We start from the raw sequence: 14,648 nt of genomic DNA on the forward strand, positions 1-14,648 counted from the left end.
TATTCAATAAGCAGTGTCAAAACTGGAAAGAAGGGATTGCCAAATATGGCTGCAGATAGATGTAAAACATCTCTATGGCCACAGACACCACAAACAACTTGGAAAAATATTCACAACATCTACAAGACACAAATGGCTAATATTCATAATATAAAGAATGCTTATAAATCAATGTAAAAGGGGAGAAAAAGCAGGAAATATATAGAATGAAAGCTACAAAGGATCACTCAACTTGAAAAAATAATAAATTTTATTAGAATTTGGTAAAGTACAAAATAGAAAAAAATAGTATATAATATTCAGGGTAATTTAAAATAATCACAATAAAATCATTTGTAAAATTAGATACTAAACTTATTAAGCTATAAAATAATTACAGAATTCAAGAACTAAGGAAGTAATTAAAGACTAAGTCTCCTTCTGGATTTACCATTCCTTTTTTTTTTTTTAAGATTTTATTTATTTATTTGACAGAGATCACAAGCAGGCAGAGGGAGAGGGGGAAGCAGGTTCCCCACTGAGCAGAGAGCCCAATGTGGGGCTTGATCCTAAGACCCTGAGATTATGACCTCAACTGAAGGTAGAGGCTTAGCCTACTAAGCCACCTAGGCGCCCAGGCGCCCCAGCTTTACCATTCTTTTTTTTTTTTTTTTTTTAAGATTTTATTTATTTATTTGACAGAAAGAGATCACAAGGAGGCAGAGAGGCAGGCAGAGAGAGAGGAGGAAGCAGGCTTCTGGCTGAGCAGAGAGCCCGATGTGGGGCTCGATCCCAGGACCCTGAGATCACAACCTGAGCTGAAGGCAGAGGCTTTAACCCACTGAGCCACCCAGGCGCCCCAGCTTTACCATTCTTAATGTACAACTTACCTGCATAGTCTCAAGATGGTTGCTCTGTCCCCAGACATTACATCTGTGTTCCAGGCATAGAGAAGGGAAGAATGGCAAGAGCACAACAGTACATGCCAGTGGAATCTGACCCTGCCCATAAGTAAAATTATACCTTCCCCAGAAGCCTTATTCGCTAGAGTTATACTTAAATCTTACCAGCAAAACTGGCACAGTTTACCTCTCACTCTTAGGGATTTGAGGAGAAGTGTATTTTTTAAATGAGGATATTTTTGTGCCAAACTAAACTGTGGTTTTGTTAATAAGCAAGGAGTGGAATATATACTGCTTAGTCAACTGGTGGTGCTGTGGGAAGGAAGCACCCAGAACAGTGCTTGGTACATTGTACATACTCAATAAACATTAGTTAAAGGAATGGGATTTTTTATATTATAAAATCCATAACCCCCAGGATGACAGGGAGGGGGGTCAAAATGAGAGCTAAGCACCAGCTACGGAAGAAACCAGTGCAGATGGAACAGGAGCCTTCCTGAGATCTAGAGTGGATACAATGATGAAATGCTACCGGAGGTCACTGAAAATCCTGGCAGCAGAGTTAGACATAAAGTTTGAAGCAGTTAGTGACCCATCTCTCGAACTGCACTGTTCAATGTCACAGCCACCAGCTCATGTGGCTATTTAAGTTTAAATTAAATGAAAAGTATATCAACTGAGTTCTGCAGGCACATTAGTCACATTTTGAACGCCCCCTAGTCACTTGTAGCTAGTGGTCTCCATAGTCCATGGTGCTGGTATGGAACTTTCCCATCATTGCAGAAAGTTCTGTGGAATACTATTTGTCTAGAAGAATTAAGCCAAGGGGAAAAGGAGAGAAAGAGAGAGATACCAATTTCCAGAAAAACAAACCCTTGTGCAGGAAAAGAAAAATAGTCACAATATATGGGGTTCCTCTGTGAATATCCTTTGCTAATCATAATGGAAACACTGAATTCTGAATTACATAAGTAGAACTTCATTGGGAGGATGCCGGGCTAAGATGAGGCTTGTGTCTGTTAAGAGTGGGGGTTCACATGGAAGAGTTCTAAAGCCTCACATTCCAAGGTGAGAAACTAACAGATAATGCCTGTGACCAAAAAAATCAGAAAGAGCAACAGAGACATTTTGTTAAATGTATACAGACAAATAAAAAAGATTTAGCTAAAAGAGTTACAATGAATGTCTCAATGGAGGGAAAAAAACAGGAATGGTGGGAACAGGGAACACCAAATTTAGGCATAAGGCTTGCAAAACTACTTGATTCTTAAATGATGTGCAGATATGATTTGATTAAAATAATAAATAAAATAGAATAAATTGCAAAAACAGGGGCGCCTGGGCGGTTCAGTCAGTTAAGCATCTGTCTCTTGATTTTGACTCCGGTCCTGATCTCAGGGTAGCAAGATGGGAGTCCCACGGCGGCTCACTGCTCAGAGCGGAGTCTGCAAGAGATTGTCTCTCCCTCTGCCCCTCCTGCTTGTGCTGTCTCTCTCTCTCTAAAATAAATCAATAAGTCTTAAAAAAAAAAAAAACAAGAATAAACTGCAAAACAAAAGCTTTGTTACCATGTCATCTTCTCCATTATGTCTATTCTGGTCCACAGGCATGATCCTTCTATACTTGGATATGTATAGGCTTAGAGCCAAACTCCTATTGGTTCATAAATGCTTAGACTAACCACTGATTTCAGAAGCGTCACAATGTTTCAATCTAACACAAAGTATATGTTTCAATGTTTCAATCTAACACAAAGTATTGGAGCATGAAGACTCCAATAAAATGTCTAAAAATGATAATAATGAGGGGTGTCTGGGTGGCTCAGTCAATTCAGCATCTGCCTTTATCTCAGGTCATGATCTCAGGGTCCTGGGATCGAGGTCCCCCCTCGACCTCCATACTCGGTTTGGTGGGGGGTGGACGGTGTCTCCTTGTCCCTCTGCCTCCGTCCCTCCCCTTGCTTGCCCTCTGTCTCTCTCTCTCAAATGAATAAATAAAATCTTTTAAAATTGTAATAATAATTTAAAAATAATACTAGCCAACATTTATGGAGCCCTTCCTATGTGCAAGTCATGTGATAAGAGCCTACCGATAAATCAAGGGGTCATTTATTCTTTCTCCACAGAGGTGGCCATAGGCAGGACAGGAAAATAGAGTGGCTCTTCCATGCTTAGGGGACTTAGTTCCAGGTTAGCATCAGAATGCCTATGCTTATTATTATTATTATTTTTTACTTTATGTGATTTTATACTGTGTGTTTTAAAATGGGCCTGAATTATTTTTCAATTTAACACCATCATTTAAAACATAATGAATAGTAAGTCAATTCTAGTTCACATCTGCCAACTGGATGGTCTCATATTGTACACATATCTCTTGGTCATAAAACCTGTGAGAACATAGAAAATGAACAAGGTTTAATTAAGTTAAGACAATAAAATGATGTTCAATTTTATTGCCACCATATGAATCACGGAAGGGGGAGAGGTACATCTGTTCGAAATGTGACAATACTTCCTAACATCTAGCTAAAAAAAGGAACTATTACATACAATAGGTTTAAAGTCAAATCCGTGTCAAGTTTCGGGTGATCCACAGGGTTTTTGCCTTAGTACAGAGGTTTAGAGAGAGATTAAATCAGTGAAAATTGTCTTGAGATAGAAAATTGCTAGGCAGTTTTTACAAACTCAGTGTGGTACACTGACTTACCTAATAGAGCATTATCTTCTCCTGGTAATATACTGATTTTAATTTTATCTGCTATTGCTGTTTGGAAATGGAACCTTTTTGTGCTTGCATTCACACTTGGCCTCTAGAAGCCACCTGCCTAAATGAAAAATCAGAAACCCAGTCACAGGGGAGCCTGGGTGGCTCAGTGGTTTAAGCCTCTGCCTTCAGCTCAGGTCATGATCTCAGGGTCCTAGGATCGAGCCCCACATCGGGCTCTTCGCTCAGCGGGGAGCCTGCTTCCCCCTCTCTCTCTGCCTGCCTCTCTGCCTACATGTGATCTCTCTCTGTCAAATAGATAAAAATCTTAAAAAAAAAAAAAAAAAAAAAGAAAAGAAAAGAAACCCAGTCACATATAAAAGAAGCTCTGTATTCCCAGCCCTGGGCCTTTACCTAAGGAGGGAGAAGATAATGAATGTGGTCCAGGCATCTAGCCACCCTGGTTTAGTAACAAAAAAAGGATGGGGCCTATTCTCTCTAATTACACCCTGGGGCTATCTTAGCTAGCGTCACATTAAATATTTTCGCCTGTCATTTCATCTTTTCACCATTCTAACCATTGTTCTTGCCAACTTGTGGTTTCGTGGATTTTACTCCTCTGTTGACTTCACATGAAGGCCTGGAACTTACGTGTGGCTCACCTGGTGAGCAGGGCCAGGGCATGTGTGTTTACCTCCATGAAAGGGAGACAACTGACCTGACGAAAGCAGCTCTAGAGGGGTCACACCCCCTCAAAGACATGCTTTTTTTATCCGAATTTTTTTTTTTTTTTTTTTTTTTTGCACGAGTGTGGTATTAAACGGGTAAATGAGATTTTAAACCTCAAGTGGAACCCCATGTGCTGGAAATTAAGTAAAATTCCATTACATTTGAATAGTTCTGAGCAAGCAATTTGTTACCCTTTATCCTTTAGTGGAATTGATGAACAGGTGGTTTTCAGAAGATCACGCAGTATATTTAGCTCCTGAAATTCGAGCGGCTCCGGTTCTGATTGGCTGCCGGAGCCACGTGATCATTCGGAGCCCAGGCACCATCCAGGCTCTTGCCTGGGGTTCTCGGGAGGGAAGAGTTGGGAGAGGCTTTGCTGCTGAGGAAATTGATTTGATAGAGTAAAGGTAAGGCCCCCTGATGGCTTTTTCTGTCATGTTCTTGCTGGAGATATTCTGCAGCTTCCCTTGAAGTAGTTTCCAAAGTTTGGGGTCAGAACTGGGGAAATTAGGGATGGAAATGGGACCAGAGAAGTTTGTAACCCTATTACCCTCCTCAGGCCCTACTTAATCTGCCGTTGTGTTGTGATGAGAGTCAAGGCCTGTACTAACCAACCTACTGCTCGCCTGAGTTGGTTCTCCCGTCTAACAGACGATATTTTTAAAAGTTTTCGCCTTTGATTTTTCTTTTCTAAATATATTAGTATGTAAAAGGATCTGTGTTCTGCATTCCTATATTTATCCTGTTCTACTGGGCTTCATTTGCCTCCGAAGGAGTGGCAGTTTCCCTAGCTTAACAAAACCAGCCATGGCGGGGTATTGGTTTACACGGCAAATATCTTCGGGCCGAAGGGACAGCTGCTCCAAGTCATCATCTACTTTTATCAAGAAGAGTCCCGCTCTCTGGCGTCAAACTGAGAAGGCCTTGGGAGAGCCTTTCGGTAGCTCCTGAATTAGAAGCTTAAACCAAAGACCCACATTCTTAGATTTACTTCAGTCAACGCTTCGAACATTTCTTATTTTTCAGGTTTGAGGAAGAGCTACAGAAGCAGAAGAGAAATAATCCATATAAGCCAATGGTGTTCGGGAAACAATTAACCCCATTGCCTTGAGGTTTCTGTTTTTCTCTTTTCAAGCTACTGACAGATTTGTTTTTCTGTGTTCTAATTCCAAACGTAGGATAGACTGCTAGGGTGCGTTAGAGCCCTGGAGAGACCTAAAGCAGCCCTCCTAGAATTTCGGTGCTGGCGAAAAATTCTAACTTCTAGAAGCCAAGCTGACCTTCTTTTCACTAATACTTTTGCCTGAAAATGTTTTTCTGCAAGTATTTAGAAATGTAAATACCCTGTTTCTTTGAATCCGAAGCCTCTTACTTGCTTCCTTTTATAACTTTCACTAAATGGATTGTGTAGCTAGAAGTAGCAATATCTGATGTATTACTAGTGAAGGAATCAAGAGACTAATTTGATGTTTGAGGTTTCTAGACGGGGATCTAAATATCTCCTGTCACGGAACCTGCAATGATCTACGGGTGTGTCGGATGGAGAAGTGTTAAATTCTGTTTTTATGGTGTTGTGATTTCAGTCCTAGGGATAGATGCTAATGTATTTTCATTTGTCTGGAATATGAAAAGTTTGTAGGTGCCACTACTACTCTGGGAAAATGGCAGATGACGAAGAATATGAGGAGGTGGTGGAGGTAAGATGAAAAAGCTGACTCTGACAGCCACGTATTTCATGTGGCGACAATCAAAGCTGTGTAGGTGAATTAATCATTTGAGAAATACATCATCTCTTATAACTTCACAAAGACTCATTATTTAAAGCATGAGAAAGGAATAGTTTATGTTCAGTTTCATTATAATTATGTGGGATTTAGAATTGAAAAGAAATATCACTGTTTCCCACTCTTGCTTTTCTTTAAACTCTCAGAAAAACATGGTGTGGGGTGAAGGCAGGTTTTAATCGATCTTCTGAAACTACCTCCTTTTTTTTTTTTTCAAGATTTTTATTTATTTAGCAGAGACTGATCACAAGTAGGCAGAGAGAGAGTGGGAAGCAGGCTCCTTGCTGAGCAGAGATCCCAATGCAGGGGCTTGATCCCAGGACCCTGAGATCATGACCTGAGCCAAAGACAGAGGCTTAACCCACTGAGCCACCCAGGCACCTCTTGAATCTACCTTCTTCCCCACCTGCCAACCCTCCTGATCCAAGGGACAGAGGAGACAAAGGGACAATTCTAAAAACTCAACTCTTAGTTCCACACAGCAGTAGGGAAAACTGACTCTTTGCTTCAACCAGCTGATTACCTAGAGGGTGATATGGAATCAGTGTTCAGGATAATATACTTAGGAGATTTTATATGTGAGATTTTGCATATATGTAAATGTGCACAGGTACCTGTATATATGAACTCATCACGCTCACAAGTGACATTTGGAGCCACACTTTCCTATCAACTCCCGTTCTGTTTACTTAAGTGAACAAGACTAGCTTTTGTGTTTAAATTTTGAAGAAAATTTAAACAAAGACTTAAGTGGACATCCTGAAAAATTTCCTCTGGGTTATTTATGGACATCTGATACATTTTACAAAGCTGTTATCTATTTTATAAAATTTTGTTTTTGTCATGTTATGGTTTTTCTTCATCAGTGCTTGCCTTCAGCTTCACATTCTAGAATCTCAAGGCTTGAGGGCTGTAATCCATAGAAAAACATTGAAATTGAATCTGAAAGTACTTAATTTACAATTAATGATGATCTAAGTATAGGGAAACCTCCATGTGCCTAAGATACTTGGAGGCAGTTTTGAAAACCTGTGCTTTTTATCAGGATGAAATTAAGAGCTACCCAGAACCAAAATCTAAATAACAGTGCCAAAATTTAACTTTGGAAGATTATTTTAATGACTGGTCCACATTTAGATGAAGAAAAATTTGTTGTTCTACAAATAAAATTAATCTTATTACCGAAGGATTTAGGAACAAAACACAGAATGAATCTCCTACAGTATAATAATGATTATCTGTGGCTTAAGTGCCGAAGGCTACATTCTCAATGGTCAGTATTACTGGCGTGCATTTTACAAATGTCCCCATGAGTTAGAATAATCACTATTCAACAATGACACAATTTAAAATTAAATTGCCTTCCTGTGGTAGTAATACCAGTAATTCTTTTTAGCCTCCAAGTTAAAAATCCCTTGGTTTTCTCAAAATAATTGTGTTCTTCGGTCATTGGAAGTTGTCTTCAGCGTTAGACCTGATTGATTTGACTAGATGTCACAAAAATGGAGGGGGCTATTTTTCGGCTTCTCATCCTTGCCATTTTATTCCTATTACTGCTTCTGGGTCTGACTAGCATTTGCTAAACTGATAGACTTCTCACCAGGGAATGTTCAACCAAGGTCCCTCTGACCTCAAAAAAGATGCCATGAAGAATGGAATGGTGGCAAATTTGAGAAAATGGTCAAGGAAGAGTTCAAAGCCAGGAACTGGCTTGAGAAAGAGATCTTCTAGGGGCCTTGGACATCTAAATAAAATTGTACTATCACTCTACTCAAACTGAAACTCGGATAGGAAGGAAAAGAAACGAGGATGCACTAATTAGTGGCACAGCTCTAAAAGTGGGATTTGGCACATGAGTTAATGCCAACCATTTGGGTAGTGTTGCTTTTTTTATAAGCTTATTTCCAAGATACGTTTACCCATGGTGAGAGCCCAGGAAAGGTAAAACTGGATGGCTACCAAGAACTACTTTTCCTTGGGTGCTAAGAAAATCCAAAATAGTCGTGAATCATTTGCTTTAGTTTAATACTTCCTTCTCCAGTCCCTGATGTTTTGTGTGGCCAGAGGCATGGTTCTCTGTGGATCATGATCAAACAGTATTCCCTAAGTGTCCAAATGATATTTCCCATGTGATGAAGGCATAGAAAAGAGAAAGTCTTCGTCCTGTGGGAGCTTGTGGTTTCTCTTGCTATGCCTAAGGACCTACAGATGGATATTAAATTTTATTTTTTTAAGATTTTATTTATTTATTTATTTATTTATTTAACAGAGAGGGAGCACATGCACACAAGTAGGGGGAGCAGCAGGTAGAGGAAGAAGCAGCCCCTCCCAGAGCCCGATGCAGGGAACCATCCCAGAACCCCAGGATCATGACCCAAGCAAAAGGCAGCTACTTAACCGACTGAGCCAGCCAGACGTCCCTGGAGAGTAGATTTTTAAATTAAAGGACTAGTGCAGAAGAAAAGAAAGTGCAAGAGTAAGGGACATTAGGTAAATTTTATATTAATCTTCCTGCAGATGAAATAGAGCCAGTGGTCTATCGGCAATGGTTAAATAATTTGATAAGGGTTCACTGAGCCAAGGGCAGAAGAAAGGAGGCCACCTGAGGAAAATTTTGTAGTTAGCGTTTTTCTCTCTCCCTGAGCATATGTTTTGATGACAGAGAAAAGATAAATGAAGCGTACAGCGATATACATTTTGTGAACCGAGAAAATGAGCCCTGTGTTTCATTTTTGTCCCTTTCCTTGCGTGCCTTGGCCTGAGTCTTTCGTTCTGCTTGCCCAGCTTTGCCGGGTGAGGCTGGGGGCAGGATTCCACTCCCTTTACGCATCTGAAACAAAATGTCAGCCAGTTCCTGTCAGCTTCTATTTATTGCTGGTGATGTCAGAAGTAGAACAAAAGTAGGTTTGATTTCAGATCCAGCCTGCAAGTACCTCAGAGCCCTCAATTGTCAACTGTAGCCTCACTTTCCCACATCTTATGCTGAGAGGTCCTAGCATTTCTCCTTCTCCCCTTGGCATTTGCAGATTTTCATCTTTGCATCCTTTCAGGACCATCGTGCCATATACGGATGCACCCCTCACTCTGGAAGGGACTCTCGTTCTTAGTTATTACGGGGACTTAGGGGTCATTGAGATGTGTATAGGCTTTTGAATCTAGTCTTTCCATGACACAGTCCAGTCAAGGAGATCTATTTTGTTTTATTGTTAGTCACAAACAGTGGGTTATATCAAGTTCCTTCTGCATAGCCCACATACTCAGGATTTCGTTCTCCTACTTTCTCTGCAAATTATGCCCTGGGTACCAGAAGAAAAGGTTTTGCTTGTCATAAGTAAAATAACTGCCTCTGGCAGAGAACCCACTTCAGACCCTGTTCTCTTCACCCTGCATCTCCTTGCCTCGTCTGATGGCATTCACGTTAGCTTCCCTGAAGTTTCACCAAGCTAAAATGGCTTCCGTCATGTACTTCCTTCCCACACTTAGTGCACACCAACTGGGCTGTAGTGAAATAGTCCTGTGGTTCAGCCGAGGCAGAGGAGAAGTGACTTCTGCTTTGTTCTCATGATTCCTTTGTGCTCTATTTGTAGTATTACACAGAGGAGACAGTCTATGAAGAGGTGCCGGGAGAGGTAAGACCCAGCCCATGTCCACATGAGCTGCATGCTGATGAAAGCAGTCAGAGCCTTCTCTCCTCACAGACTCCCAGGGCTACAAAGCTGGCGACGGGAGAGTCTGAGAGAGAATCAGTCACTTACATGTGCATGGCTGCTGATGGTACAAGAATGAACGCTACCTGTTTGACAGGTTATGACACTGTCTTTGCTATTCAGCATATCCAAAGTGGCTGGGGATGGTTTCCCCATTGTTCATGTGGTCTTTTGGGGGGTAGGTGGTACTACTCAAAATAAGTAGCTGTTTATCATTGGCTATCACCACTCTGTGACTGTACCAATTGCATGGCCTTGGACATGTGAGTTGAACGGGGACCCACAATTATATTGTTTAGAGTCGTAACTTGTGGGCCACCATCTGTGCCAACAGGGAATGACACCTCCAAGCCTTTGTCCCCGATGAGGCAATGAAATGTTACTTAGATTGTAGCACATAAGCCTTTCCCATGTGTATCTCAAGATGGTATTTTTTTAGGGTGAAATGTCTCACTTGTGCTTCCTTTTCTGAATGGAGCTGTTTCTCTTGAGCATGACAGTGATGGCTCTCCTGGAACCTGCTTGAAGAGCTTGTGACTGCATGAAACCTAACATTTTAGATGCTGTAAATTGGTTAATTTGTCACCATCAAGCATACATCAGTAACAATGGGCAGAAAACAATCTATTAGCAATGATCTGACAAAATTGTCCTAGACATCCAATGCCCTTGTTGCCTTGGTTTCTCTTTACAAACCAATGCTAGATCTCGTCCATCGGTACAGAGGATATTTGCTGTGAAGGAAATCGTGCTACGACTTGGCTACTTACCTTCTTTTCTTACATACAGTATTTTGAACCTTGGACTAGACCTAAACTTTGGGCCTTAGTTTCTTCTACTATACAGGCTCTTATAAGAAACCATCATCTCCCACCTACCACATGCATAGGACTGTTGTTAAGGAAAATTACCCCCCATGTTGTTATCATTGCCCTTGTCCACCTAAGTAAGCATTTATTAGTGTACATGGCACTCAGGTTCATTATGGGACAAGCAACCCACTTTTTCTTAGACTCATTTAAAAGTGAACATGAAGTCAGGAAGTCAAGCTTTATTTGATCATCTTAATCTTTTGTTCTCTCATCCCAAGTTTGCTTTTCCTCTACCCAAACGATTTAAGAAGATTTTAAATGTTTAAGAATATTGTATTTCTGATTTTTATCCAACCTGAAAGCATTTGGGTTCCTTTCTACACAAATGGAGTTTCAAGGCACTGTGTAGCAAGTTAGGAAGGAGTAACCTTTTGACTACACACTCTCCTGAACAAGCAAATTTACATAATGTGATGTACCTTCACTGGACAGAGTGTATGATGTCCTGCTTTGGTCTGTTTTAGACAGGTAGAAGTTACAGGAGGGGTGGAAGTCTGACTTGTGATCAGAATAATGCCTGTATACCAAGATCACACGATCACAGTTTTTACTTCATAACAATGTTGAACTACGTGTCCCATTTTCAGACAATAACAGAAATCTATGAAACTACGACAACACGGACAACCACATCTGACTATGAGCAGTCAGAACCTTCCAAACCCGCGTTGGCACAGCCGGTACCGGCACAGCCGGTTACCACCAAGCCAGTGGAGAGGAAGAAGGTTATCCGGAAGAAACTGGATTCTTCGAAGTTCATGACCCCCTACATTGTACACAGTCAGAAGATGCAGGAACTCTTTAGCCCAGTAAGTTTCAAACAACTTCTGCTAATCTGGTTTTATTATTGAGAAAGTACTGACTCTCAACCAGCTGTTTTTGGCGCCGGCTGAATTTTGTTTCTCAGCCTTGTGTGAGACAAAGACTTCCCTGCAGAAATATAAGCTCTCGTGACTCTTGAATTTTCCTCTCATGTAATTCACTGGCACCATTGCAGCATCAGAGAAAGCATCCTTACTGCGATTATTCCCACAAAATAAGCAGGAGGCCAGTCACAAAGCATTTATTGGTATTTAATCAAAATCTGTTAACCAGTCTAGAATCATGAAGTCATAAATATTCAGTTGAAATCCATTCACAGAAGCTAAAGAACATCTATTTAAACTGTGTCTGAGCAGAATGCCCCTTACCCAGATACTTAACAATATGTAAAAAGATCTTCAAGAGCTGTATGATGAAGAAGTGTAGTTTAGAAAACCAGGATCACACTAAGAGCTCATCTGAAATGAGGATCGGAATGTTTGACTATATCTTAGAACAATGTTTTGTTTGTTTGTTTTATCTGTTTGATTTTTAAGATTTTATTTATTTGAGAGGGACAGAGAAAGAACAGGCAGGGGGTGGAGAGAGGGAGAAGCAGGCTTTCCACTGGGTTTGATCCCAGGACCTTGGGATCATGACCCGAGCTGAAGGCAGATGCTTAACCAACTGAGCCACCCAGGCGCCCCAGCTCTGTGGTTTTTAACTGTGGCTGTACATCAGAATCCTCCGGGAGTTTTAAAACTACTGATACCCAGGCTGTTCTGGTTTAATCAGTCTGAGGTTGGGACCTGTGCAGGGAGATTTTTAAAAGCTGCCTGGCTTTGAAAATGTGAAGCTCTGGTTGAGAATCACTGCTGTTGAAGGTCCCTGGTCCTTAAATTTCCATGTACAGTTAGACTGTAATAATTTATACTGATTGGCAGCAGATTGAGACCCATGTGAATGGATCTCATTTGTGGATTGTCCATGCAAGCTGATGTCTCACTAGATGGCCTCATTGCACATCCTCCGGGAGCTTGGAAAAAATGAAAAGCAGCTCATGGGAACATTGAATTATATAGGACTAAGGACTTAAGTCAAAAGCATCCCATTGTGATTGGTCGGTAAATGGCCATGTTTGGTTTAGTGTTAACTCCTGGGGACTATTTGGCCAATTTCCAGTTCAGATTCTTGAATGGCCTAAAACCTAGTTTCCTAAGGCTTTGGGCTCTAAAAACAAGATTATCTTGCCTCCTTTATCATTGCAGTATTCAGTATAACAGAAAACTTTTTTTGCCCATTTAGTGCCATAAAATCTCATAAATTCTGATGATAATACCTAGAATTTCTGATAGTCTGAAGAAAATGTTGGCAAAGGTTTATAGTATTTTTAAAGTGGTTAGTGATAAAATCAAGAGTATAATTTAGATTGTTGACTACATTTAGAGTACAATGGAAGCATTAATAATGATAAATTATGCACATTGTTATTAAGGCAAGAACTCATTGTATATTTAGCGGAAATAATGAAATTGCATTCCTTTTCAAAATACTCCATAATTCAGACTTTCCATTAATTCAGCTGGTGTCTCAGCTATAGAAACCATTAAGATTTAGCTACAACTTCTGAATTGAATATTTTTGCATTGTATTAGCAATCAAATCTTTTCAGATAATTTCTATATTTATTTTCTAAAATTATTGAGGTTCGGACTTTTTATGTGTGCATTCAGACAATGAAAACATTGAGAGAATCATTTTAGGGCATTTTCAAGACAATAGTCTGTAATAGAATTTCTACTGTCTCAAGTATCCAACCATGTTTAGGAAGAATAATGAACAAATCTATTTTAGTTTTTGCTGAGAATCGGACAAGGGACAAAAAGAAAGCTGTTATAACTGATAATTGTTAGAACTTGGAGGATTTTTTTTTTTTTAATCAGAAGGGGTGAATGTATTGCTTGAAATTTCTGCTGCTGTCTTGTCAGGTTTTAGGCTAATATCTGATATTCTTTTCAGAATAAATACAAGGAGAACTATGAGAAAGCAAAAGGACAGCCATATGCCATCACAACTGATACCCCAGAACTTCGCCGGATCAAGAAAGTGCAAGATCAACTCAGTGAGGTGGGCTGCATTTCTAAAATAAAGGCGAGACATGTCAAAAACATGCCCATCTCTGGGAATTGGGGGCCTTAAAATGTATAGACAAAAAGAAGAGTCGAATTACTATGAGCCAGTCCAGAAATCTAGAGGAAGTGTTGGTTCAAGATTGTGCGGCTCTAAATGCGAACCCCAAGAGCTATCTAAAAGCTTGGCTTAATAAGTGAGCAAGAGATGAGATGAGATGGGGAATTCGAGTTCACGGTGGTCCTCCTCGGAGGAGTGCAGGGAGGCTGAAACTCTGCCAGGAAAGCAGATATGCAGGGAATGTAGGAGCTCGGCAGACCTTTGGAGATCGCAGTTTTCTTCCTAAAATGTAGGAACTTTGCTTTGCGGAACAAACAGTGAGTCGTCAGGTTAGTGCTCTTGGGTTATAGATTTCCTTTACTGTACTCACATGGGCATGCCTGTCATGAACTCTGTGCATTATTTCTGCAGGTTAAGTATCGAATGGATGGCGATGTTGCTAAAACTATCTGTCACGTAGACGAAAAAGCAAAGGACATTGAACATGCAAAGAAAGTGTCGCAGCAAGTCAGTAAGGTGAGGTCATGGTGTGGATGGCTGGGATGCTGAAGAGCACGTAGGTGACCTCTATCTGGCCGTAGAGGAGAGAGCTGGACAGGCCTAATCCTGCTTGCCAATCTGTCTCTTTTGAATCCCGGGCATTGTGAACTCACAGTGAGGGAGACCCAGGCTGCACGTGTGTCATCGAGGCCACCGGACGACTGAAGTGGGCTGGAAGGCCTATGGTGGCCTGGAAAGGCAGGCCCAGTGTTGCCAGAGTCTCTTATTTATTTTTAAACCAGTCAGAGAGCTTAATTTTTACAAGAAATCCTCAAATTTCAAATGTAAGCAACTAATTTAAAACATTGTAAAAAATACCATATAAGTCAAAAGGAACATGTCCCCTATCCCGATTCAGCCAATGGCCAAGAAGTTTGCAGCCTTTGAAAGGAATCTGTAGGAGAATCCTAATCATGATTTATTTTTAAAAAATCAGAC

General features: G+C 40.6%; 1 protein-coding gene and 1 long non-coding RNA gene across 2 annotated transcripts in view; one reads left to right on the forward strand and one right to left on the reverse strand.

Annotated features, from left to right (window-relative positions):
- The window catches only part of LOC309843934, a 1,014,078-nt gene that overhangs the window by 504,885 nt on the left and 494,545 nt on the right, over positions 1–14,648 (reverse strand). The window lies entirely within an intron of this gene.
- LOC309843453 (nebulin-like) lies at positions 5,978–14,610 on the forward strand (the record flags this gene model as incomplete). Its single annotated transcript, XM_082688977.1, has 6 exons — positions 5,978–6,013; positions 9,688–9,729; positions 11,267–11,488; positions 13,500–13,607; positions 14,082–14,186; positions 14,569–14,610. 6 exons carry the CDS (start codon positions 5,978–5,980, stop codon positions 14,608–14,610), a joined length of 555 nt encoding a protein of 184 aa, XP_082545103.1.

Source organism: Mustela nivalis (genome assembly GCF_964662115.1).
Source record: "Mustela nivalis genome assembly, chromosome: 11".
Classification (NCBI taxonomy): domain Eukaryota; kingdom Metazoa; phylum Chordata; class Mammalia; order Carnivora; family Mustelidae; genus Mustela; species Mustela nivalis.